Consider the following 25096-nt stretch of genomic DNA (forward strand, 5'->3'; position numbering starts at 1 on the left):
TACAAAGAACAACGTCATTCCCCTAATAATGTTATTCTCCAGTACTACTGTATTTCTTTCTCAACACACACATACACTTCACTGTGTTCTTTAACATCGTGCTCTGGTCAGCTTATTCATCCTCTAGCTCCCACAATGGTACCTTCCACATCCTCAGAACATGTCAAAGTCCCTCACATCCAACTAAGTACTTTTCAAGTCACTGTTATTCCCAAAGAAAACGCAGCAGTCAAATTTTGGACAATAACATTCCACAAACAGCAATAATAAAAATGGCCAGGCAAGCTGTTTTTAATTAATGTTCACTGAGGGTTAAATATTGACCAGAACACGGGGAGTACATCCTTGCCATTCTTATAGTAATGAAGTAGAGATTTTTACATCCAACCAAGGTCAAAAGACAGCACCTCAAGCAATACAATTTTGTGCTCTGACTATCGAGTGAGGCTCAACCAATGACCTTCTATCTGTTTTTATGTTTCCTTTTTAATTGCAAAGTAGCAAATGTTCCATATACTTTGTCTTCATTCAATAACAAAATTGTAACTAGTTTGATAGTGAAGTGATTCATGATCTTAATGCTGTCCAAATGCGTATCAGATTGTCATATGATAGTTGATCAGTGTTCAAATTACTGAAATAATAGTTTTTGATCATTTACAATTTATATAATCTGTTGAAACCGATGTTGCAAGATGTTGCAAAGAAGATTAGGTGATGAATGATGTGGTAGTGCCATGCATAGGATTAATGCAGATCGTGATCTAGATTAGACTCAAAAGTCGGAGATTCTTTAGTAGAAATGTGTGTATTGTGCATTGCCTTGGGACTAAATGGAGGTGCTGAATTTGTTGAAAATCTGCTGGAAATGAGTTCTTATTCACTACGTGTTCAATATAAAACTATGTAGATATGTATCTAGACAGTTGATTCCTGATGAAGAGCTTATGATTGAAATGTCAATTCTCCTGCTCCTTGGATGCTGCCTGACTAGCTGTGCTTTTCCAGCACCATACTCTCAACATGCATATCTAAGTTTGGTCTGAGTTTGAGGCCATGAACCATATACTGGAGAAAATGTGCTTCCTTTCTGATGAGATCAGTTTTAGTATGACAATAGTAGTATTCTTGTTACAAGGTAATGGTTTATACAGTCACCTACTTTAAGTTTTGAAGAGGACAAGAGTAATGAGCTCAGGAAAATAGCAGATAACTGTCTTGCTGTGTTCTCTGCTCTTTCCACCAGCTTGCCCACTCTTTGAGAGTCAGCCTTGGCAGATCCCAGCATCAAAGAGAGACTCTGATGAAGAAGAATGAGAGGGAGAAGCCAGCTGGAGCAGAGACAGTAAACCCATCATTGGACTGAGCCAGTTGACACAGAATGGTGGGAAATGGATGAACTACACTGAAGGAACCACTGGATTGATGTGTAAACACCTCCTTTGATCATAACATGAACTGCAGCACTTTGAAACTCCTGGTTTCATTTTAGTGAATTATAAGAAGAAAGGTTCTGTTTGTCTCTAAAACATTAAATAAAATTTGCTTGCTTCTCTTGTCTCATCTAATGTTCAACTTCGCATATCATCAGATGTGTTAGGATAGAGTGTAAATGAAAAAATAATTTAGGGACCAGAGGGGGAAAATGAAGTCTAATGCAATTGCCTCAAAAGGGGATTTTGGGCAAAGTTAGCTGAGGCCTGAAATCCTTAGGTGGGGAAACTGAGAGGAATGAAATGTCCACAATATTTTTTTTTCAATACTTATGTCTACAATTACTTCCTTTCAGCCACAGAAACAATGCCTTTTCACAACAGCCAAAGAACCACAAGTTGTGCTGGACTGTTAAATGTTATCTTAGTTCTATCTTCTGACTGGTATGTGGTGATATAATGGCTAATAGACCAGAGTGAAGTACAAATAATGGATGTGATATAAAAAAAAGACACACACACACACACACTTCTCCTCAAATCCCTACTTCTCCCACCCCATTGCAAGTAAAATAATTCTTAAAAGTTTCGTTTTTGGGAAGTGAGCACTTGTGAGGAGGCTGCATTTACTGCCCACCTCAACTTATTGCAGTTGAAGGACTTTACTAAGTCACAAGATAATTAAGAATCAAACATTTTGTTGTGGAACAGCAGTTACAGAATTGCTGGATCGGGTAAGGATAGCAGATTTCCTTCCCTCGAGGACATTAATGAACCAGCTGGTTTCATAGTCACGTCACTTCACTCTTCAAAAACAAGATGGTGTTAAAATGCATACAGAACATTACTGGACTTTAATATGCATTTTTAAGATCATTCCAGTAATTTAACTCAACCATAACTTGTTAAGATTTATTTAAAATGCTGGAAATCACAGCAGGTCAGGGAGCATCCATGGACAGAGAGCAAGCTAATGTTTCAAGTCTAGGTGACTCTTCATTAGACTTCAATCCTCTAGACTTGAAACATTAGCTTGCTCCCTCTCCATGGATGTTGTCTGGCCTGCTGTGATTTCCAGCATTTCTTGTTTTCATCACAGATTCCGGCATCTGCAGCAATTTGCTTCGAAGATTTATTTATGTTCAGCAGGTCAGGCTGCCATCCAGAGAGTTGCAAGCAATGCTATTCCCCTGCCCCTCACGTGAAGAATATTACTGATCATTGCTTGAATCACTAGCTATCTGCAGTTTGATAAAGTACCAGCATTTTCCTGCTAACTAAAGCTCTTCGGTTAGAGTTATTGGCCACTGAAAGATTAGACGGAATTTGTTGCATGACCATAAAAATAAAATGGGAGAGCTTTTTCCCCAATTATACCACCACTGAGAAAAAAAGCTGAGGAATATGAACTATGCATAAGATTCAGTTAATTATGAAAACACAGGTGAGTAGTTAAAGTTTACTGAGAATCTGAATGAAACCTTTCAGTAAACAGCAATTCTCAAATAATATCGAACTGTTGCAGTTGGTCATTGAGTGCCATGTTATATTGAATCAATAATAGTCTCAGGAGTACTTCTGATTAATGAGCAGAGAATAAAACAACCTTTCACAAGCTCAGGCCATCCTAAGGCACATTATAGTCCATGAAATGATAAAATATGGAAAATGCTGCAACCATTTTGTGCATAGCAATGTTCTTAAGAAGGTGATAGCTATCAGATGGTCTGCTTTGCTTTCCAAGTGGTGTTGCTTATGGAATAAATGTTGGTCAAAATAACAAAGATAAATTCCCCTGCTCTTCAAATAGTGTAATGGATCTTTTTACATCCACCTCAGAAGGGGGACCAAGCCTTATTTTTAAAATTTCGTATGAAAGATAGCACCTTTGACATTGTTACAATCCCTCAATGCTGATATTCTTAATCTATTCATGTTTGTTATTTTTAAATGTTGAACTAACTTTACCTTTGTCAAAAATGTTTAAACTTACTTTGTTAAAACCAATTAATTGTCAGAAAGTTCTCCATTTTAGTTTAATTCTACAATGTATAATGAAAGATTTGTAATCACTGTTTAATGGTACTTTACACATCATTTAATTTTTTGGTTTGAGTATCTTGAAAATATAATCAAAGAAGAAAATGTTTAACTATGGAAAAATGTATGTATATTATATATAAATGAAAACAATACACAAGTGTTGTTTCCATTAATGCTGGCCTTCTAGGTTTGTTAACTTTTCAAGAGGCATTGGATGCGGATATGTATGCTTTGGAAGATTTCAACTCAAACCCCAATGAAGGTCAAAAGTGCAATGCTGGAAAGACACAGCAGGGCTATCTAATGAAGGGCTTTTGCCCGAAACATTGATTCCTGTCCTCCTCAGATGCTGCCTGATCTGCTGTGTCTTCCCAGCACCATATTTACTCTGATTTCCAGCATCTGCAGTCCTCACTTTCTCCTCAAAGCCCAGTGACCCTCGTGAAAACTGTCTGAAACTAAAATATTGGGAATGTATGCAAATACCAAGCTATCAAAGGTATCTTTAAAACTCTGTATACTGAGATATTAGGACTGATTTACTGTAAGTACTAAGATCAAGAGTGTCTGTAAATAAAGGAGATAGAGACGTCTTTATTGTAAATGCTAAGTTATTGGGACTATTTAAATGGTAAATATTAAGAAACTAGGCATGTCTTTATTAGCCAAAAAGTAAGATATTTCAAAGATGAATTTCATCATTTCATTATGATAAAGTATTCTCCCAAAGTTCTCCTGGCCTGCCTCCCATTTTACACTTTCCATAACTTTTAATTTGTTCAAACTTCTGAAGTCTACATCCTCACTCACAACAAGCTAATTCATTCATCCCACGGTGTTCACTAAATTATTTTGCTTCACAGTCTATCAATACTTCAAATTAAAAATGCTCACCCTCACATTAGGATTTCTCCAAGGGTCTTGCCCCATCCTCTTTCTATAAAAACTCCATTAAAACATTAGCCATGAATCTCCCTGTGAAATTGGTTCCTTCAATTCTGTCCTTATGAATTCTTACTCTTTTCACCCCATCATCAGTAGCCATGTCTTCAGCCATCTAGGCTGCAAACTCTAGAATTCTAAATCGATCTGTCTCGCTCCTTTTAATACATTCCTTAAAACTCACCTTAATCAAGTTTCTTATTATCCCTTCTATTTTTGGTGAGAGTTTGTGCTTAGTTATACTCTTGAAGTGTCTTAAGCCATAGGATAAACTACTTTGATATATTAGTCATAGAAAAACATCTATAAGTTGACCAAAGCATCAGAATGTATATGGGAGGTTTGAAATCTTTGCCAACAAATGGATAGAGAAATGGAGAGATGCTGTTGAGCAGCTCTGTCAGAGAAAGGACTCAGTAGATCTGGAGCATGCTTTCATTCTGAATTGAAACCAGCAAAAAAAAGGCTGCAAGTGTAGGAAAAAAATGAATGGACAGGAACAAATCTGGATAAACCATTATCTTCCTGCAACACAGTAAATAAAGAATAAACTTATTTATTCATAGATTCCTATGTACAGTTTATAATGCTGCAATTTGGTGGTCAAATATACAAACAACATTACAAACATTTTGCTGTTTTGACAATGAAACTAGGTTCTCTTTATTGGTCATGCTCGGCGGTATAGAACTGTAGGGAGGCAAGCTGGCTTAAGCAAAAAGAAACAATTTTAATCAAATCTGAAAATACAGGTTCCTGCAAGCTGGCTATAGAGCTGAAAGGAGAAAAAGCAGATTTCTAAATTATAGCACTGGTTACAGCACATGCAGAAGCTAAACTAAATACAACAAATATCAATTAAAAGAGAAGTCAGCCTGAACTATGTAATGTGTGTGTGTGTGTGTGGGGTGGTAGGGGGCTCATCTGAAATATTTCAAGAACAAGAAAATGAACTAGTCTTGTTTTAGGTATATTTAGAAGGCAATTAAATTAAATTAAAGATGTTAAAAGTGCAGAAAGTATGTCTTTATCAGATAGACCGACTATAGGTTTCAAGAGAGCAGATGGCTCAGATTTACAATACTAGACAAATGACAGCAATTACAGCATACTAATTTTGGAACAAAGACTTCAATTTCCGACAAATTGTAACTAACACCTGATCGTTTCAGTCTTTTCTAGCACCAGACTATTGCCACTACTAGTTCTATTATCATCGAAGGATCACCTGTGAAATGTCACTAATCAGAGCTGTTCAGTTAAGCTAATGTTATGGAGTATAATTTGATCACCATTGTGGATCAGGGAGAAATCTCATGTTTTATCTCATTAGAGGATTTACATGTACTGAATAGCTTTATAGGGAGGTTCAGAGGTTTGTTCTTTAAAATGTGCGCCTCTGTGAAGCAGTGGAAACATTTTCCTTTGTTAAATTACAATGTAGATATAAATCATTGTTATTGTTATTAAATCAAGTACATAATATGGAAAATGTATATGGTCTGTTGAAAGATCAAGCTTCTCATTTCTTATACTTTCTCATAGTCCTTATGACCTCAGTAAAGTTGTAAAGGGGGCAAATCACAGACAATAATTGTATAACACCATTGTTATTTAAATTAAGAACAAACACAGAAATTGCTGGAGAAGCATAGCAGATCTGGTAACATCTGTGGGAAGAAAGCAGAGTTAACATTTTAAGACCAGTGACTCTTCAACAAAATTCTTCCGCAGACCTGCAAAGTTTCTCCAACCATTTCTATGTTTCAAATCTGCAGTTCTTCATTTTATTTAAATTAGATTTGTTAAGAAAGGGGAAGAGCCATAGGGCTTTGCAAAGTAATGAGTGGGATGAAGACAACAAAACCTACAAACCTGCTGGGTGCCTCGGCTTCTCCGCATATGTATTTTAAAATATATTGATAAAACAACCTCAAAAACAACTTGTTACTGACAAAGAGGAGTTAGTTGCAGATACTGTCATTTTCATGAGCCTTGAGGCAGGTAATGGGTCATCATTAAATCCGACTGCTGTTCTTGTGATTTATTGTGTCGGTAAAAGTAATGAAGCCTTGATTGATCGGAAAGACATTAAAGGCAACAAACGAAAATCTCTACTAAGAAAGTTTTGTGTGATAATGTTGTAGGTTGCATGGGGAGTGCTGGTGGGGAACAAGAGTTTACTCACTGAATCTGTTGCTGCAAATTAGGGGCAATTGATGAAGTTACCTTAAACCGAATCATAATTCAGCCAATCTTTTGTAAAGTTATGCTGAAAAATTAGAAAAAGGTTAGAAATTCAACTCTACATAATCACATTTATCCACAGAGCAGGTAATTTGCAATATAATGTAATAGTGATACTTTTGTCCTTAATGTTCATTGTGATAGTGTTCAATTACTATCATTAAAATTTAAAATTACATTTTAAAAATCTCCTGATCCAAAAACCTACAGCAATTGGAAATGAAAAGTAGAATTGATTGAAGGCTTGAGTGGACTTTACAAAGTAAGAAGGCTTTGCATAACTTTGCCCTGTTTAGTTACACTTACAATGTGTTGCTATCATTTTTGTATTATGATGTTCACAGCCTTATCATAAAATCCCTACAGTGTATAAGAAGACATTTGGCCCATTGAGTCTGCACAACCCTCCAAAGAGCAACCCATCCACATTGACAATGAGGAGCATTTATTTTCCACACCAACTTGAAATTCTCTGGAATAAACTGCCTAAAAGGATGTGGAAACAGATCCAACAATAATTTCCAAAAAAGAATTGGATAAATACTTGAAGGGGGGAAAAAAAACTACAGGGCTTTGAAAAACTGGCAGAGGAGTGGGATTAATTGGATAGCTTTATCAGTGCAGTTTCTTATTATCACAGAGTTCCTGTCCAATTGAACACACTGTATTTTCAGAGTAGCTACATTGAATATCCAAAAGGTTGTTTTTTTTTGTGTGTGTGGTGCAATCTTTCTAGATTATGCAGATGTGATCATTGGTAGTCACTTTATATACTTTTATCCACCTACCTAGTCCAATATCTCACTTGACACTTTTCACAGATGACAAGACTTCTTCAAATCATCGTGAAACTGCGCAAGATCAAAAGATTAATTTTGTTCATTGAATAAGTGAGCCATTAGAGAGTATTATGTTTAGTAGTCTTACCTGTGCATGTATCTGAGTTAGATGTTTCACTATCACAGAAAAGTCATGACATCAGCTAATGTTAAGGCTGACTCCTCTATAATCTAGACTAAGCATCAGCTCTATTCAGTCCCACAATCTCAAATTTATACAACCAAGTTTTATAGTAAACTGTCCTACTCAGTAGAATGTGTTGTCAGTCCTAGATATTGCCTCAGAAATTTGCTATATCTCTTTTGATTGGTCTGTCTGTTCAAATTGCTCCAGTTCCTAACCGATTTTCTGACTCCCATGAAGCCTCCATATCTCTTCTGGAAGCTTCTGTTGCCCTCTGCAACTTCTCTGATCTGATGTTTCTTCTCTATATCTCGATGACTGTTGTCCATCTCAAATGTGGTTTCAGCCCCATCATCATAGACATGCTTCACACTGTCATTGGGCCACATGGTCTTCATGGTTTGAAGAAATCCCCAAGTGTTTGCCGAGTTGACTCGACTATTGCTTTCAGTATTACCAAAAGACAGGCTTCTGGTTTGAGATCTACTCACACCCATGGATAATGCTGAAGTAATTTTTCTGCAGTCTTCCCAAACGACAGAGGATATATCTTTCCCTTTGCACTGTAGAATGCAGACCTAAAACAAGACAAGTTACTCAGTGATGGAATGTACTTCTGATTTCTTTTAATTAATAATTTGTTTATATCAATCTCCAAACTTTTGTATTCTTATATAGGAATGTAGACCATACAGTTCTTAGTCTATTACATTATTAAATTATGATTTGGAGATGCCAGTGTTGGACTGGGGTGTACAAAGTTACAAATCACATAACATCAGGTTATAGTCCAACTGGTTTAATTGGAAGCACTAGCTTTTGGAGCGCTGCTCCTTCATCAGGTGGTTGTGCCACAACCACCTGATGAAGGAGTGGCGCTCCGAACGCTAGTGTTTCCAATTAAACCTGTTGGACTATAACCTGATGTTGTGTGATTTGTAACATTATTAAATTAGATCATGACCTTAATCTGAATTCACGCTTTTGCTTTATTCCCCCTCAAACAAAAAAAAAACCACAATCATCTAACAACAAGACTGAAACTGCAGCATTAACTCAGGAGGTCTGGCAGCATTTGTGGAGAGACAAAGAGAGTTACTATTTCAAATCCGATATGACTTCTTTAGAACAAGCAATCTAGCCAATAACCTAGCAGTATTAGTCTTGAAAGATCTAATTAATCCTTTTGGAAAGACTTCCAGATTTGCAAAGTTGTTTGAAGAAATACTTTCTAATTTCATTTCTGAACAGTTTAGCCCGGCATTAAAATTGTTTCCTCGCTCTGGATTCCCCAAATTAGAGAGAAATCCAGAATCAAACAAACCCCTCAACAATCAAAACTCAAGAGTATCTAAATCATATTTTAGTCCTCTAAAGTCAGTAGGATTCCAGTGAATATGAAATCCAAAGAGCATTATTCTGAACGGTTCTTCAGGTGAGAGTTACAAGTTAGCCAAGAAAGACCAAAAGAGAGCCAAGAGGAACCAGGAGGGGACATGAGAGGTCATTGGCAGATAGGATCAAGGAAAACCCGAAGGCTTTCTATAAAGTATATCAGGAATAAAAAAAATGACTACAGTAAGAGTAAGATTAAGGCTAAGCAAGCACAATAGTGGGAAATTGTGCATGGAGTCAGAGGAGATAGGGGATGCGCTAGATGAATATTTTTCGTCAGTAGAAAAAGACAATATGGTCGAGGAGAATACTGAGATACAGGCTCCTAGACTAGATGGGATTGAGGTGCATAAGGAGGAGGCGTTAGCAATTCTGGAAAAAAAGTGTAAAAATAGGTAAGTATTCTGGGCTGGACAGGATTTATCCTGGGATTCTCTGGGAAACCATGGAGGAGATTGCCGAGCCTTTGGCTTTGATTTTTCTGTGGTCATTTTCTACAGGAATAGTACCAGAAGACTGGAGGATAGCAAACATTGTTCCCTTTTTCAAGATGGGGAGTAGAGACAACCTTGGAAATTATAGACCTGTGAGCCTTACTTTGGTTGTAGTTAAAATATTGGAAAGGATATAAGAGATAGCATTTCTAATCATCTAGAAAGGAATACGTCGATCAGGGATAGTCAACACGGTTTCATGGGTAGGTTGTGCCTCACAAACCTTAGAGTTCTTTGAGAAGGTCACCTAACCAGTGGAGGAATGGATGGAGGGTGATGACACTAAGGTCAGTAGAGATGTGGATGAAGGATGTTGTAGGTTACAAAGAGACATAGATAGGCTGCAGAGCTGGGCTGAGAGGTGGCAAATGGAGTTAAATGCGCAAAAATGTGAGGTGATTCACTTTGGAAGGAGTAACAGGAATGCAGCGAACTGGGCCAATGGTACGATTCTTGGTAGTGGAGAGGAGTAGAGAGACGTCAGTGTCCAGACACATAGATCCTTGAAAGTTGCCACCCAGGTTGATAGGGCTGTTAAGACAACATACGGGTTTATTAGCTTTTATTGGTAGAGGGATCGAGTTTTGTAACCATGAGATCATGCTGCAGCTGCGCAAAACTCTGGTGCGGCCACATTTGGAGCATTGCATACAATTCTGGTCACTGCATTATAGGAAGGATGTGGAAGCTTTGGAAAGGGTTCAGAGGAGGAGATTTACATGGATGTTGCCTGGTATGGACGGAAGGTCTTTTGGAGGAAAGGCTGAGGGACTTGAGGCGGTTTTCGTTAGACAGAAGGATGAGAAGTGACTTAGCTGAGACACATAAGATAATCAGAGGGCTAGACAGGGTGAACAGTGAGACCCTTTTCCCTCAGATGGTGATAGCTAGCACAAGGGGACATAGCTTTAAATTGAGGGGTGATAGATATAGGACAGATGTCAGAGGTAGTTACTTTACTCAGTAGTGGTGCATGGAACGCACTGCCTGCAGTAGTAGTCGACTCGCCAACTTTAAGGGCATTTAAATGATCATTGGATAGGCATATGGACGAGAATGGAATGTGCTTCAGATTAGTTCCACAGGTCGGCGCAACAGCGAGGGCCAAAGGGCCTGTACTGCACTATAATGTTCTAGGAGGACAATCAAAGGTTTGTACAGACCACACATAGTTCTGATGTTTGCTGTGACGTTGGAGCTCATTATTGAGCAATTCCTGATCTAACTCTGATGGAACTGACCACAATTAATCAAAATGCCAACTGTCTGACGGAGCTGAGTGCCACAGTTGTCACCCTAAACCTGAAGTTCTGCACTTCCATTTTCCTGCCAGTGGATGGTGCTAGTGTCCTTTGTACAGCCCATGCCTGTTTACTTATTCTGATGAACTCTACAGAGGGCACTGAGCTTTGGCGGTCAATAAACTTTCTCTCTCCGTCATGAGTCATTATGTATTTTCTCTTCACACCTCCACGGTCTGTATCAACCGCAAAGATGACAATTTCCTTTCATCTAATCTCAGTAACTTTACAATTCCTTACACAATGGATTGCAGATCAGATAATACCTTGAGAGACAGCTAGGCACAAAGCCCAGTACTATTGATGAAAATTGGCATGCAAAACAGACAAAGACTCACGAGTGCATTGAAGTGTTGGCGCTGATAGAAGAATTTGTGACAGGTGAGGCACTCAGCCACACAGTCTCCCTGTGAACATGGAACCAAATAATACAGCAGTACTAGAGATAGGAGAAAGGTCTTCATTTTGATTCAAATAGGATGGGCTGAAAAAGAAATAGGTATGTTAAACATTCAGCTGAAACATCAGTTTCATTTAGTTGTTCTTCAGACATACTAATAACTAATAACTGAATTCAGTGAGGTCTCTTGTGGTGAAGTGGTAGATTCCCTACTTCTGGGACAGAAGGCCTGGGTTCAAGTCCTACCTGCTCTGGGAGGTAGGTAATAACATCTATGAACAAATTGATTAGAAAATATCAAAGTTGAAACTTTATTGCTGGAACAGCACAGCAGGTCAGGCAGCATCCAGGGAACAGGAGATTCGACGTTTCGGGCACAGGCCCTTCTTCAGGAATGAGCAGAGAGTGTTCAGCAGGAGAAGATAAAAGGTAGGGAGGAGGGACTTGGAGGAGGAAATGTGATAGGTGGAAACAGGTCAAGGTGAGGGTGATCCCCCTCCCACTCCACCGAGGATATGCAGGTCATTGGACTCATCCACCGCCAAACCACAACAACCCGACGGTCGGAGGAGGAGCGTCTTATCTTCCGACTGGGAACCCTCCAACCGCAGGGGATGAACTTGGACTTCACCAGTTTCTTCATCCCCCCTCCCCCCACCTTGTCTCAGCCGGATCCTTCCAGCCCGGCACCGCCTTCCTGACCTGCTGTCTTCTTCTTGACCTCTCCGCCTCCATCCTACTCCGACCTATCACCCTCACCTTGACCTCTTTCCACCTATCACATTTCCAACTCCCCTCCTCCAAGTCCCTCCTCCCTACCTTTTATCTTCTCCTGCTGAACACTCTCTGCTCATTCCTGAAGAAGGGCCTGTGCCCGAAACGTCGAATCTCCTGTTCCCTGGATGCTGCCTAACCTGCTGTGCTGTTCCAGCAATAAAGTTTCAACCTAGAAAATATCAATAACAAATTCAAATGTGATCTTGTGACAGTGGTAATGTCCCTATCTCTGGGCCCGAAGACCTGAATTCAAGTTCAACCTGCTCTGAACAGGTTGATTAAAAATATCTATCACTGAAACACAGATATTGAATAAAACAAAACATTGAACTGTCTAAAACTAATAATATAAACAGTAAGTATTGGAGAAACTAAACGTTCCTGGAAGCATCCATGGAAAGGAAAAACAGAAAATGTTTTGAGTCCAATAATGATACTTCTTCAGAGCTCTCAATTATAGACATAGAACAAATAAAACACTAAGCCTTCTAAAACTAATAGATCCATAATTAAGACATTGAGTTTTCAATAGGTGACTGATACAGAACAGTCCATGTCATTTCCCTTTTTTTTTATCTAAATATGTCATAACTATTCTTTTCTCCTTATGCTTGTCCAATTTTCTTTGAAATGCAAAAATGTATTTCAAACACTCCTTGTGTCAAAGTTCTACATTTTAGCACTGTTTGGGTGAAGACAATTCTTCTGAACTCCTTATCGATTTCTTGGTAACAATCCTATATTGCTACCTCTAATTCTGCTCTTCTTCACCCCAGCAAAACTTTTCATTAAAATTAAAGACATTTAATAGATCATCTCTCAGAATCTTTTTCAAGAGAAAAGCAACCCATGTTGTCAGTTCTTTTCTGACTTGTATCCTCACTGATACTAGAAATGTATAATTCTCGTAAATCTTCTCTGCACACTCTGCAAGGCCTTTTTTACAATATGATAACCAGAACTGCACACAATATTCTGAATCACACTTTCACGACAATAGAGAGCCTCTCCATCACAGTGAAAATGGAAGAGTAGCTGAAATATTAGTCCTGCACCCAAACATGACACTTGTGCATTTCATGCATATTCATTTTATGGAGGCAACTGGCCTTTTCAATTACCAACTGCCCATAGAGAATTGGGATTTTGTTAGCCTTGGAAAATGAAACCTAAAGTGTGCAGATTAAATCTGGTGAGAGCAGATCTGAACTTTGTGGATTTATTTGGATAGCCACAGTGCCCCTTGGAATCGGAGATACCTTTGAAAAAGGAATAGTTTAAAGTAATCTTAATTGTGCATAACAAGTACATAAATTCACTACAGTTAAGTTCATTAAAACTGCCAGGACACCACTCAAAATGAACTGCCAAAACCTCTTTGAAACTCCTGTCAAGAGGGTCAAAGAATCTTTAGAGTACAGAAAGAGACCATTTGGTCCATCATATCTGCACTGACCCTCCAAAGAGCTCCTCCCCACTCTCTCTGTAATCTGCCATTTACCATGGCTAATCCATCTAGCTTACACATCCTTGGACACTAAGGGGAATTTAGCATGGCCAATCCACCTAACCTGTACATCTTTAGACTGTGGGAGGAAAACTTAGTCGCCAGTGGAAACCCACACAGACACCGAGAACATGCAACCTCCACACAGATATTCGTTTAAGGTTGGAATCGTACCTAGGTCCCTGGCACTACGAGGCGGCACTGCTAACCAATATGCTGCACTTCAGATCTGTCAGAAGAGTGGTAGTAGGGTAATGGAAAAGCGCAGGTCAGGCAGCATCCAAGGAACAGGAGAATCGACGTTTCGGGCATAAGCCTGAAGAAGGGCTTATGCCTGAAACGTTGATACACCTGTTCCTTGGATGCTGCCTGACCTGCTGCACTTTTCCAGCAACACATTTTCAGCTCTGATCTCCAGCATCTGCAGTCCTCACTTTCTCCTCGTAGTAGGGTAATGGGCTGGCATTAAGTTGACAAAGATGCTATGAAGGGCTATGGGGTGGGCAGAGGAGATTAGGTTCACATGGAGGCCATGAGGGGCTATGGGGCTGAGCATAGAGTGACATGAAGGGATGAGAAGTGTCTCTATAGGGTGTGAGCATTGGAAGATTTTTATTTTATTCTTTTATTTTATGAAAGATTGGTTGCACCACATCACACCTTCCACACAGTCTACCTCAGTGGCAGCCTCTACTGTCATCTGGGTTACCTGCCTGCCTCCCAAGTTTGGCTTAACTTCCCTAATTTTGAAATCCCATCCCTCCAAAAATAAAGCCATGTGCTTGTTTTGCTTTTTTTTTTAAAAGTGGCCTTGCTAACCGATGGCTCAGCTTTTAAATGATTGATGTGTTTGAACTTCAAAATCCCTTTATTCCTCTATCCCAATTGGATTTGCTCCTTCCAAATAAATTAGTGACCTCTCCTTCTTCCTGATAAAATGTACTGCTATACATTTTATGTGTTGAACTTTATTTGCATATTATTTGCCCTTTCCGCAAGTCTATTCATGTCTTGCTATAATTTATTTCGGTCTCCTGCAGCATAGCGTAATAAAATATTGAACTTTCTGTAACTAATAGACATTGAATGAATTAAGCTTCAAGCTTCCTAGAACTGGCAGACAGAAATACATACGGAGTCTTCAAGAACTGAAAGATATGGAACAATTAAAACATCCAGTTGTAACATACAAATCACTGAATTTCCTGTAACGGAATCACTGAATTAGAACAAATAATATATTGATCTCTCTATAATTTAAAAAAGTGATCAAATAAATAAAGTTAAAAATCACAACACCAGGTTATAGTCCAACAGGTTTAATTAGAAGCACACTAGCTTTCGGAGCGACGCTCCTTCACCAGGTGATAGTGGAGGGCTCAATCATAACACAATTTATGGCAAAAATTTACAGTGTGATGTAACTGAAATTATACATTGAAAAATTGATTGTCTGTTAAGCCTTTCATTTGTTAGAATACAGTGATGTTTCACTTCTTTCATGTGTAAATCACAAAACCCTTTTTTAAAAAAATGTTGCATTCTCGGGTTAGCTGTTAACAATGGTGATAGCTAGACATATGTTGAAGGTGTTGGCCCCCTGTGTTCTCTGTCTATGCCATATGCTTAGATTGATTCTAATCTAAAAAGTGAGATAACGGAGTTTTACATAAATTCATGCAGTTTTTGACCTTGGGTTCATGTCACATTACAGGTGACCACCATTGCACTATACACACACACACTCACACATGCACCCCCTCACAGACTTATGACATTCTGCACTCACTACACACACACTTTCTCACACTCAACCACCAACCCAGACAGACACACACACACAGACAGACAAAGACCCATATGCACACATATTTTGTGGGGTGAATTTGTACTTGCAGGGTTACATTGTACTTTGCTCCAAAACTGCATGCATTCATGTAGAACTCCGTTATCTCGCTTCTTAGATTAGAATCACACAGGAGGCCAACACCTACAACATATGTCTAGCTATCACCATTGTTAACAGCTAACCTGAGAATGCAACTTTTTTTAAAAAAGGTTTTCTGATTTACACATGAAAGAAGTGAAACTATCACTGTATTCTAACAGATGAAAGGCTTAACAGACAATTTTTTAAAGTATAATTTCAGTTACATCACACTGTAAATTTTTGCCATAAATTCTGTGTTACGATTGAGCCCTCCGCTATCACCTGATGAAGGAGCATCGCTCCGAAAGCTAGTGTGCTTCCAATTAAACCTGTTGGACTAAAACCTGGTGTTGTGTGATTTTTAACTTTGTACACCCCAGTCCAACACCAGCATCTCCAAATCATCAAATAAATAAAACATTGTGCGTTTTATATCTGAAATACAGATATAGAACAAATAAAACACTCCTTTCTATATGTGTATTTTTATGTAGTCAGGATCACCAAGTTAGAGAGGTGGACAAATGGGTGAAGAGGTTATGTGGGAAAGAAGAAATCTATTTTGTGACGCTGGGGCAGGTAGAACTGACATAGAAAGAGTAAATTGGTCTGTCATAAGTACTTTTAAATAGTAAATATTTGGAGAATTTAGGTGGAAAAGGTTAATAAAGTCAAAACTAAAAGGAAGAAAATGACGGTCAGAAATTAAAGGAAATCCAGAAGTTGTTTAAGAAAAAAAAAATCAAGGCAGGTAAAAGAAATAAGGAATTTATGAGTAAAATATGAGAGTAGAAGGACTGGTTATGACGTATAGGGCAGACAAATTTTCTTTGTGTAAACACAGAAAATAAGGGACAAATTGAGGTGCAAATGCAAACTTGAAGCATATGACAGAATGGCCTTTACGGAGGCATGAGTTATAAGATGGTCAGTACTGGGATCTAAATGCTCTAGGTTATATTATCTTCCAGAAAATTAGGGAAAGTGTCAGATGGGGAGGAGCAATCTTAGATATTAGAAATGAAATTGGTTCAGTGATAAGAGTTTATAGTGAGAGGGAAAAAAAACAGATTTCAAATGTACAATTAATTAGAAAGAGATTTAAGATTATAGTGAGACCTGTGGAACCTTCTCCCAGCAGAACCAGTGATATGGTAGTGGAACAAGTGGGATTTGAAACTGGTCCCCTGGTTCAGAGAGGTAGGGATGTTTCCATTATGCCACACAAGATCCCTTCATTCTTCAGGGGATTTTCCTAGGCCCAGCTATCTTCAGCTACTTCAATGAACTTCCCTCCACACCTCTATCATAAGGTCAGAAAGGGCTGTTCACTGATGATTGCACAATGTTCAGCACCATTCATGAATCCTCAGATAGTGAAGCAGCCCATGTTCAAATAATTTGTCCAACCTGCACAATATCTAGGCTTGGGCTGACAAGTGATAACATTGACAACTGCTGGCAAATATCATCTCCACTACTGACATCCAATTGCATTACCATTGCTGAAATTTCCCATTGTTAGCAGCCTGGGAAGCTGGACTAGCCATATAAATACAACGGCTCCAAAAGCAGGTCAAAACGTAGGAATCCTGCAGTGAGTAACCCACCTCCAGACTCCCCAAAGCCTGTCCACCATCTGCAAGTCACAAGTGATAGGTGTGATGGAATACTATCCACTTGTGTGGATACATTGGATGAGCTCCAACAATACAGAAGCAGCCTTACACTATCCAGGACAAAACAGGTCACTTTATTATCATACCGACATACATCCACTCCCTCCATTCCTGATGCATATTTGCAGCAGTATGTCCCATCAACGAAATGCATTTCAGAAGGTTTCGAAGGCTCCTTGGCCAGCACCTTCCTAAACTGCATTTACCACAATCTAGAGTTACAAGGACAGCAGGTACTAATGAACATCACCACCTGCAAATTCCCCTCCAACTCACTCATCACCCTGACTCAGAAACATATCAGTTTCTTCACTGGGTCAAAATCTTAGAACTCCCTCCCAAAAGACCAGGTGGCCTGCAACATTCAAGCCAGCTCATTACTATCTTCTCAAAGGTCATTAGGGATGGGAAATCAATGCTGGCTCTGTCAGTACAGTCCTCATGCAATGAATGAAGAAGGAAAACTGGACACACTGGTTCATGGGTAAAACAATTGAAGATCAGTGAGTCATGTTGAAAAAAAAAATCACTTAATGTGTAGGATCAGTTAAAATAGCAAAATTTGATAGTAAGAATTACATAAAGGAAATATGAAAAGAAGCTTGTAATGAATATTGAAATGGCACTGTACTTTTGGTAAGAAAGCATTTATCTTACTTGGGATGATGGATCCTTTAAAAACTAGGATCCAATTTCAGATTTTAAAAAATTTCCAATTATCCTGTGACGAGGTTTATAAATGAGAAAGAAAAGTGGACCTAGTACCTTTGGAACACAGGCCTCCAATCCAATAAACAAATCTCCACCACCACGCTACCATAAAGCCAATTTTGTATCCAATTTGCAAGCTCACTCTGAATTCCATGTGATTTAACTTTACTAATTAGTCTACCATGGAAAACCTTGACAAAGGCTTTAGTAAGACCCAAATAAAGAAGGTCTATTGCTCTGCCTTCAATCTTCTTGGTTACTTCCTCAAAAAATTCAAATCAAATTTGAGAGACAATTTTCCTTGCACAAAACCATTTTGACTATCCCTAATCATTCCTTGCCTGTCCAAATACATGTAGATCCTATCTTTTAGAAATAACTTCAACAATGTACCCATCACCAGTGTCTACAGTTCCCAGGCCTTTCTTAAATAATGGTACAATATTAGCCACCCTCCAGTCATCCAACACATCACTCATGGTTATAGATGACACAAATATTTCTGCTAGGGACCCTGTAATCTCCTCTCTAACTTCCACAACATCCTGAGATATGCTTGATCAGGTCCTGGGGTTTTCTAAGACCCCCAGCACTTGATCTTTCATAATGTGAACTTTTTTCAAAACATCAATATTTATTTATTTCTGAGTTCTCTATCCTCCAATTCTTTCTCCACAGTAAAAACTGACACTAAATATTCATTTAATATCTCTCCCATATTGTGAGGTTCAACACAAAGATGACCTCGTTAATCTTTAAGGAGCCCTATTCTCTCTCTCTAGTTGCTCTTTTATTCTTAATATACTTGTAGAATCTCTTTGGATTATCCTTAACCTTTCCTTCAGAAGAATGCTCCAACACTCTTTATACTCAGATTCATTTTATCCCAGTTATCTGTATCTAATAGATGTTTTTTTTCATTCTTGATGCAATATTTTATTGTGTTCATTTTATTTTTATTATGTTTAAAAGTAACATACTATTTAAGATGGAATGTAGGTATTAAAATGATTTTTGTGTAGGGATATCCTTTTGATTAAAAAATAATTAACTACATGACTGTTCGGAGCTTCTGTTTCTAAAAGATAAAAAGTTTTAAAACATTTGTGGTCTTGATCATAACATTAAAATTAATGCAAAAACTTTTAAATTGATACTAGGAAAAGACCATGATTATGAGCAATGTGGTCTCTTTGACAACTCTTAAAGGGAATATTTGGATTGAAAGTGAAGAAATGGCAGACATGCTGAAGAATTACCTTGTGTCAGTATTTTCAGTAAAAGGAAAAAGCAAAATTAACATAAACAAAAAAGCTTTAAGGCATAAAATAATGGCACTAAAGGACCGGATAGTTTCTATTAGAGAGTTCTAAAGAAAATAGGTGAAAAATTGCAGATACTTATCTTTCAAAGTTCTCCTGATTTGGGAATTGTTCCTTTAGATTAGAAATTGTAATGTTATTCCACTATTTAAAATGGACTACAGAGGGAAACCTAGGAATTACAATCAGCCTAACATCTGTTGTCTGGAAATTGCTAGAGTTTATGATGAAGAAAAGAAGGACTGAACACTTTAAAAAGTTTTCAGCTGATCAGGAAAGTTGGCATGGATTTGTAAAAGGTGGATCATGCTGATGGATTTGATTGAATTTTTCGAAGAAGGTCCTAAATTAATGAATGGGAAAAGCATTTTATGAATTTCATTTGTATAAAATTTAAGATGACATTTAATCACTCAGACATTTAATTTCTAATCTAAAGGAACAATTCCCAAATCAGGAGAACTTTGAAAGATAAGAGACTGGTGGCATAAGTTGAATCTTATGGAGTTGAAAGCAAATTATTGACCTGGTTAAGAAATTGGCTGAGGGACAGGAGAGAGTGGAGGGGGATAAAGAAATAGGCAATTATACTACTTGTAGGATGCAACTTGTGATGTCTTACAAGGATGTGTGTTGGGCCCTTCAACTATTCATAGTATCAATTAACTAATATGATGATAGGATGGAAAGCCACATATCTACGTTTATCGATAACAAAAAGATAGAATGCATTGTAAGTGATGAAGATGACAATATAAAATTATATGGGGAAATTGTGACTGATTTAAGTAAATGTGAGATCATCCTCTTTATACCCAAAAATGTTAGAACAGGCACATTCTGAAGGTGAAAAGTGACAAACAGAAGAGGTCCAAAGCAACCATGGGGGGGGGGTGGAATGGGGGGGGGGTGGAAAACAAACCTCCTTTGGGGGTCCTCTCAGCTCACTGTTGTCATGTAGGGAAAAATGTAGCATCTATGTTGTGCTCAGCATGATTTCTCCAACAGCAATGATATAGATCAATGAGCAGATAATCAATTTTAGTTAAGTTGGTTGAGAGATAAATGTTGGTACGAAGAATTCATCTGCTGCTTTACCAATAGTATCATGGATCTTTTGTATATAGGTGAACAAAGAGAGAAGGCCCTGGTTCAATGTCTCATCTGAAAAATGGCATGGAATTAGCCATTAGAATGCTGTATTGTAATCATTATGCTTTTTGAAACATCAAACATAAACAAATATGGAAATTTATCCAGAAGAAATTGAGTTGCATTAAAACGTCTGTACTTTTAACCAATAAGTTCTAGATTTGGACCCAGTTCTCAAAACTCTGTCCCACAGGGGTGCATGGACAGTTATTTTACACATTAAGTCCAACAGTCATTCAATCTATTTATTTCCCCAATGATCTTTATTATTCAACTAGCTGCAAACCATTTCATCTTTTGGAGATTACGTTAGAACTGATGCCAAATTTCCTGCTTTGTTGTAAATATCACAAAAGATCGAGAGTCTGCAGGAACATTACTACCTCAAACACTGCCAGTGTTGCATTACAAAGAGGTTATCATCATAAACTGGCTGCCATATCTTAATGGGAAATGTCTTTTAGGACTGTCTTCTGTCCTAAAGGACATTTCCAAAAAGGCTGTTGGTAGAAAGCCAGATCAACAGAGCAGGAGTTCATTTTCAGAGGTCCATAGACTTTCAGATTGTTAATAGTTGATATTTAGTGGGTTTTTGCTTAAATGATTGTTATTAATAATCTTGTCCTTCAGGCCCACTATGTATCCAGCATATCATCTGTTTCCATGTGGCACAAGATTTAATTGTGAAAACATATTTGGTTACAGCTTCCACCCGCTCCCCCAAACCCCTGGCATCCCTGACCAATTACAGGTAACAAATTTAGTAGATAGAGAAAACATATGAATAAGTGGAGCCCATTCTGCTCTTGAAATCGTTCCACTATTCACATAGATCACTTGTTATTATCTCAATTCCGCTCTTACCAAATAAAATTCTATTGAGGTCTGCCTTGAAAGTTCCAGTTGACCCAGCTCACAACATTGATGTTATCTTACCAGACCTCCACAATAGAAAACAGAAAATGATTAAATTAACTTGCATTTGCTCCACATCTTTTATTGCCCTAGGCTAGCATAAGCCTATCCAGCTTTAGCCTTGAAAACTCCAACCAATTCCCAGCCTTTTTAGTGGGGGTTGAGGGGGGGAGGGTGTGTGTGTGAAATAATATTTCTATTATTATTTTCTGTGTGGTAAAATGCTTCATAATTTCAGTCCAGAAAGGCCTGACTCAAATAAGATTGTGTCCCCTTCTAGATTCCCAACCAGTGGAAATGCGGTCTGTGCTCCATTTATCATTTAAAGTACAAACCAGGAAATGCAGCCTATATTCAAAATTGACACATCGTCATCAGTAACATCAACTCATTCTATTGTTAACTGTAACTCCTGCCTATACAAAGTATCAATAACTCAACAGCATTGCATTTAGTGTAGCATTGCAAAGAAACTTAAAAAATACTATTCAGTTGAAATGACAAATGAATGAGGGTAAGAACACGGGAGAATTCTAAATCTGAAGTTTTTGACTGTGCCTTCTAGTCCTCTAGATCTCTTTTCAACAACATCTGCATCTTCCAAATGGGTGTTTCAAATAGAAGCCTTGTCAGGGTGAGTTGACGTATATGAAACTGCACACGGCAAGGTGTGATCTCGTGGTTAAAAACAAAGTTCTCAACCCGAATTTTCTACTAACTCTTGTATCTCTTTTATTCACCGTCTCTCATCTCTTTATCCAATTTTGAATCTTCAGCCTGCACTGTTTGTCTATTTTTCGCAACTCTGCTGTCTTTCTGCCTACCTCTCCCGCGGTCTCTCTACGACCACTGCTGTTACCTACATCTGACATCTCCCTGGGAGGGACACTGACCCTCAGGTGAGAGCAATCCTGAACACAGCAGCCTGCTCTATGGGGAGTCATGAGAGGGAGCTGCAGCTTGGCGTGTCCGCACAGTCAGATAGAGACAACACACAGGGGACAAACCCCATCTGAACATTCCTTCAGCACAGACTCGTGATCAAAGCTGGCCTCCTGGACTCAGTACCAGATTGTACACCTACTGAGCCACACCCCGGCCTCTCCACACCTGTTTGTGCCTTTTCGGTTATCTCTTTAAACGTTATTCTGCTGTTTCCCTCCAATTAAATTGGGAACTCTGTGGCTCCCCAGTTGCAGTGCCTCCTTCCCCCGCCTTGCCTTCGTTGAGGGAGTCCTCCCTAACCCTCCCGGGTCACAGGGCAAGTGAAGGGGAGGCAGGGGCAATCTGAGCCGGGACCAGCGACTCTACAAGGAATGAGGGAGACAGGGACTTGCGGAAGGACGGGTGCGGGCCAATGGGAAATGCTCTCTGTTAAACGTTCAAGTTAAACGTTGCTGGGGTTGGGGAAGCATAGAAACAGATAGATTAGTCGGATTAAACGAAATAGGAGTTCTGTGGATAGGAAACCCGGTGAGGTGTCCACTAAGAGAGGAGGGAGTTTCGATAAGGGAGAAAATCGGTTAAGATAAATAAATGGGCAATAGATGGTCGAAAGGATGGAGGCAGTGAGAGTAGGAGGAAAAACGGCAAGCTCGGACTCTCACTCAGAAACAGCAGTAAAGTTTAAACCGAGCGCCTGATCTTTACCGGGATGACAGGGGAAACTTGAGCTGAAATCTTACCTGAGAGTGTTCGCCAGTGACTGGATAACTGTTGTTGCAGATCTCTGTCTGTCTCCTCAATCCTGAAGCCGCTTGTGCGGTTTCACACTGCCCTTGTGTTTAACTCCCCTCTTCTGATATACCCTGAGTGGACAGACAAACCAGACAGTCAGCAGGCGAGAGCACACCCCTTCCAGGAAGAGATGCATTTCTATAAGCAGCTTCCTGGAACCCCTTACATTGGCTCAATGACTGACACATCCTCACTCCCTGAGTCACACAGGCACCGTCTCCCGACATTTACCTGTTACTAATCCCCAAATGACCCTGACTGTCAGTCAGTAAAAAACGCTCAACAGCCTCTAACCCCAACAGTCATTTCGTCAGAATCACTGAACCCTCTACCAGTCCACAACTGTGATCACTAATAATTCCCAACAGTCACTTTGTCACTATCCCTCCACCTAAAGTCATTTAGCTAACTATCAACAATTACTCACTGACCCCAATAATCACTCAGTTACTGACCCAGACAATGACTGAGCCACTAAACCTGACAGTCATTGGGTCAGGGAAACTGATAGTCACTCAGTCAATAACCTGTCACTCCATTACACATCCCAGACAGTGACTCCGTTGCTAACCTATCACTCTATCATACACCCCAGTCAATAATACATCAAATTTCCAAATGACTATCTGCGATCTTTGGAATATAGTAAAAGAAACAGATCATTTCACCCTTACGCATGTTCTCATAGTAGTGAGGTCATGGCTAAACTTGGACTAAAGTCATTATATCTGCCTTTGCCCCATACAGCTTAATTTCTATGGTTAACAAATAAATCAATCTCGGATTTAAAATTTACAATTAATCTAACAATTGCCATTTTCTGAAAGAGTTCCAAATTTCAACCACGATTTGTGTGTGTAGAATTATTTTTTAAAATTTCGCTCCTGAAAGGTCTTTAATGTTTGGCTCTCCCTCTCAATTCTAGAAATCCCAACCAGCAGAAACAGAGGGAAACTATCAGTCCCTACCTGTTCTCATTAATATCTTGAAATCTTCAATATAATTATCACTATAACCTTTTAAATTAGTGGGAATACAAAATCCAGTTTGAGTAATCTTTTATTTGACCCTTGAAGTTCAGCTGTCAAACTGTTTCATCTGCACTGTTTATCCTCCAAGAAATCCTACTCAGAATCATTTGCAGTTCTTCAGGTGTGTTCAAACTAGGGTTTCTTAGTTGAAGTATGATTTCAAACTTATGTTGTAATGCCAGCATTCTGTTAAATTTTTGATTATTTTCTGTACCTGTTAATGACACAGGTCTCAAGCTGTCTGTAGCTTGTGCAGGTATCACAGGAAAAATGTCTCAGTATCTGGTTTGAGTTTACACCTGGTGTAGTATAATTCCAGATCCACCCCCCCCCCCCCCCCCCCCCCCCAGATCTTCATTTCTCTCTGATCTGAGAATGTATTTAGAATAGTACAACTCATGGATAGAATTCTAATCTTATTCTGTTCTGGATGGACTTCAGTAATTCCACACATTGTAATGCAGCTCCTCATCCATTTTAAAATATTGTGCAGAATTTTAAAAATGTCACAGAATGGTGAGAATTGAAACCATGAAACATGAAAACTTAGTAATTGAGTGCTTGGTACTTTTGCTGACCTGGCTGATTAGACCTCCTTGTTGTTGGCTTGAGTTTGGTTAAGTAAGTGGACAAAACTATGGCAAAAGAGTTCAATGTGGAGAAGTGAGAGGTTATCCACTTTGGATTAGTGAAAGACAAATTAGAATGGTTTCTTGCAAAAACTGGAGACTGTGAAGACCAGGTACAGAAAGTAATTGAGAAGGCTAGTTGAATGATGAATGTATCTTATGGAGATTAGAATACAAAGGAGGGAAAGGTTTCCTTTTGTCTTGCAGAACCTGCTAAACTGTGTTCAACTCAGGAAGGAAATATTGATCCTGGATGGACTAAATTTTTAAGGGCAATTCACATAAATTAGACTATATTCCATTGTGTTTAGTAGGTTGATGGGTGAATCAGGGTACAATCCCCACCATTTGAGGTTACAAGGACAGAGGCTTGGAGTACAGTGGTGTGTAACTTCATTGGATGAGTGCAGCTCTACACTATCCAGGACAAAGCAGCCTGCTTGATTGGCTCCCCATCCTTAAGCCTTCCCTAACTCCAGCCCCTGTGT

At 38.8% G+C, this 25096-nt stretch overlaps 2 protein-coding genes across 8 annotated transcripts in view; one reads left to right on the plus strand and one right to left on the minus strand.

The window, feature by feature from the left end:
- Window positions 1–2389, plus strand: part of fbxo16 (F-box protein 16) — a 58353-nt gene extending 55964 nt beyond the window's left edge. For 5 of the 6 annotated variants that reach the window (XM_043680374.1, XM_043680357.1, XM_043680391.1 and 2 more), the window contains one exon: window positions 1247–2389. In XM_043680374.1, the coding sequence (XP_043536309.1) occupies window positions 1247–1317 (71 nt within the window). In that variant the 3' untranslated portion in view covers window positions 1318–2389. The remainder of the gene's footprint in view (window positions 1–1246) is intronic. The other variant, XM_043680383.1, reaches the window with a different exon arrangement.
- A 2737-nt stretch (window positions 2390–5126) lies between these two features.
- Window positions 5127–23301, minus strand: pnocb (prepronociceptin b). Of its 2 annotated transcripts, none has more exons than XM_043680423.1 (4): window positions 23180–23301; window positions 22897–23019; window positions 11157–11302; window positions 5127–8206 (listed from the first exon to the last, which is right to left on the minus strand). In XM_043680423.1, exons 3-4 carry the CDS (start codon window positions 11280–11282, stop codon window positions 7748–7750), a joined length of 585 nt encoding a protein of 194 aa, XP_043536358.1. In that variant the 5' UTR covers window positions 11283–11302; window positions 22897–23019; window positions 23180–23301; the 3' UTR covers window positions 5127–7747. The 2 variants fall into 2 exon arrangements, with proteins under 2 accessions (XP_043536358.1, XP_043536366.1); XM_043680431.1 differs by having other exon boundaries at window positions 23115–23301.
- Window positions 23302–25096: the final 1795 nt, after the last annotated feature.

This window comes from Chiloscyllium plagiosum, chromosome 3 (assembly GCF_004010195.1).
Source record: "Chiloscyllium plagiosum isolate BGI_BamShark_2017 chromosome 3, ASM401019v2, whole genome shotgun sequence".
NCBI lineage: Eukaryota > Metazoa > Chordata > Chondrichthyes > Orectolobiformes > Hemiscylliidae > Chiloscyllium > Chiloscyllium plagiosum.

What these genes read in the sequence shown, in the direction of transcription:
- pnocb (XM_043680423.1), bottom strand. Translation starts at nt 11,282, where the DNA reads ATGAAGACCTTTCTCCTATCTCTAGTACTGCTGTATTATTTGGTTCCA. An exon ending in GCCAACACTTCAATGCACTC is followed by an intron (nt 8,207 to 11,156) that starts GTGAGTCTTTGT and finishes GTCTTGTTTTAG; the next exon opens with GTCTGCATTCTACAGTGCAA.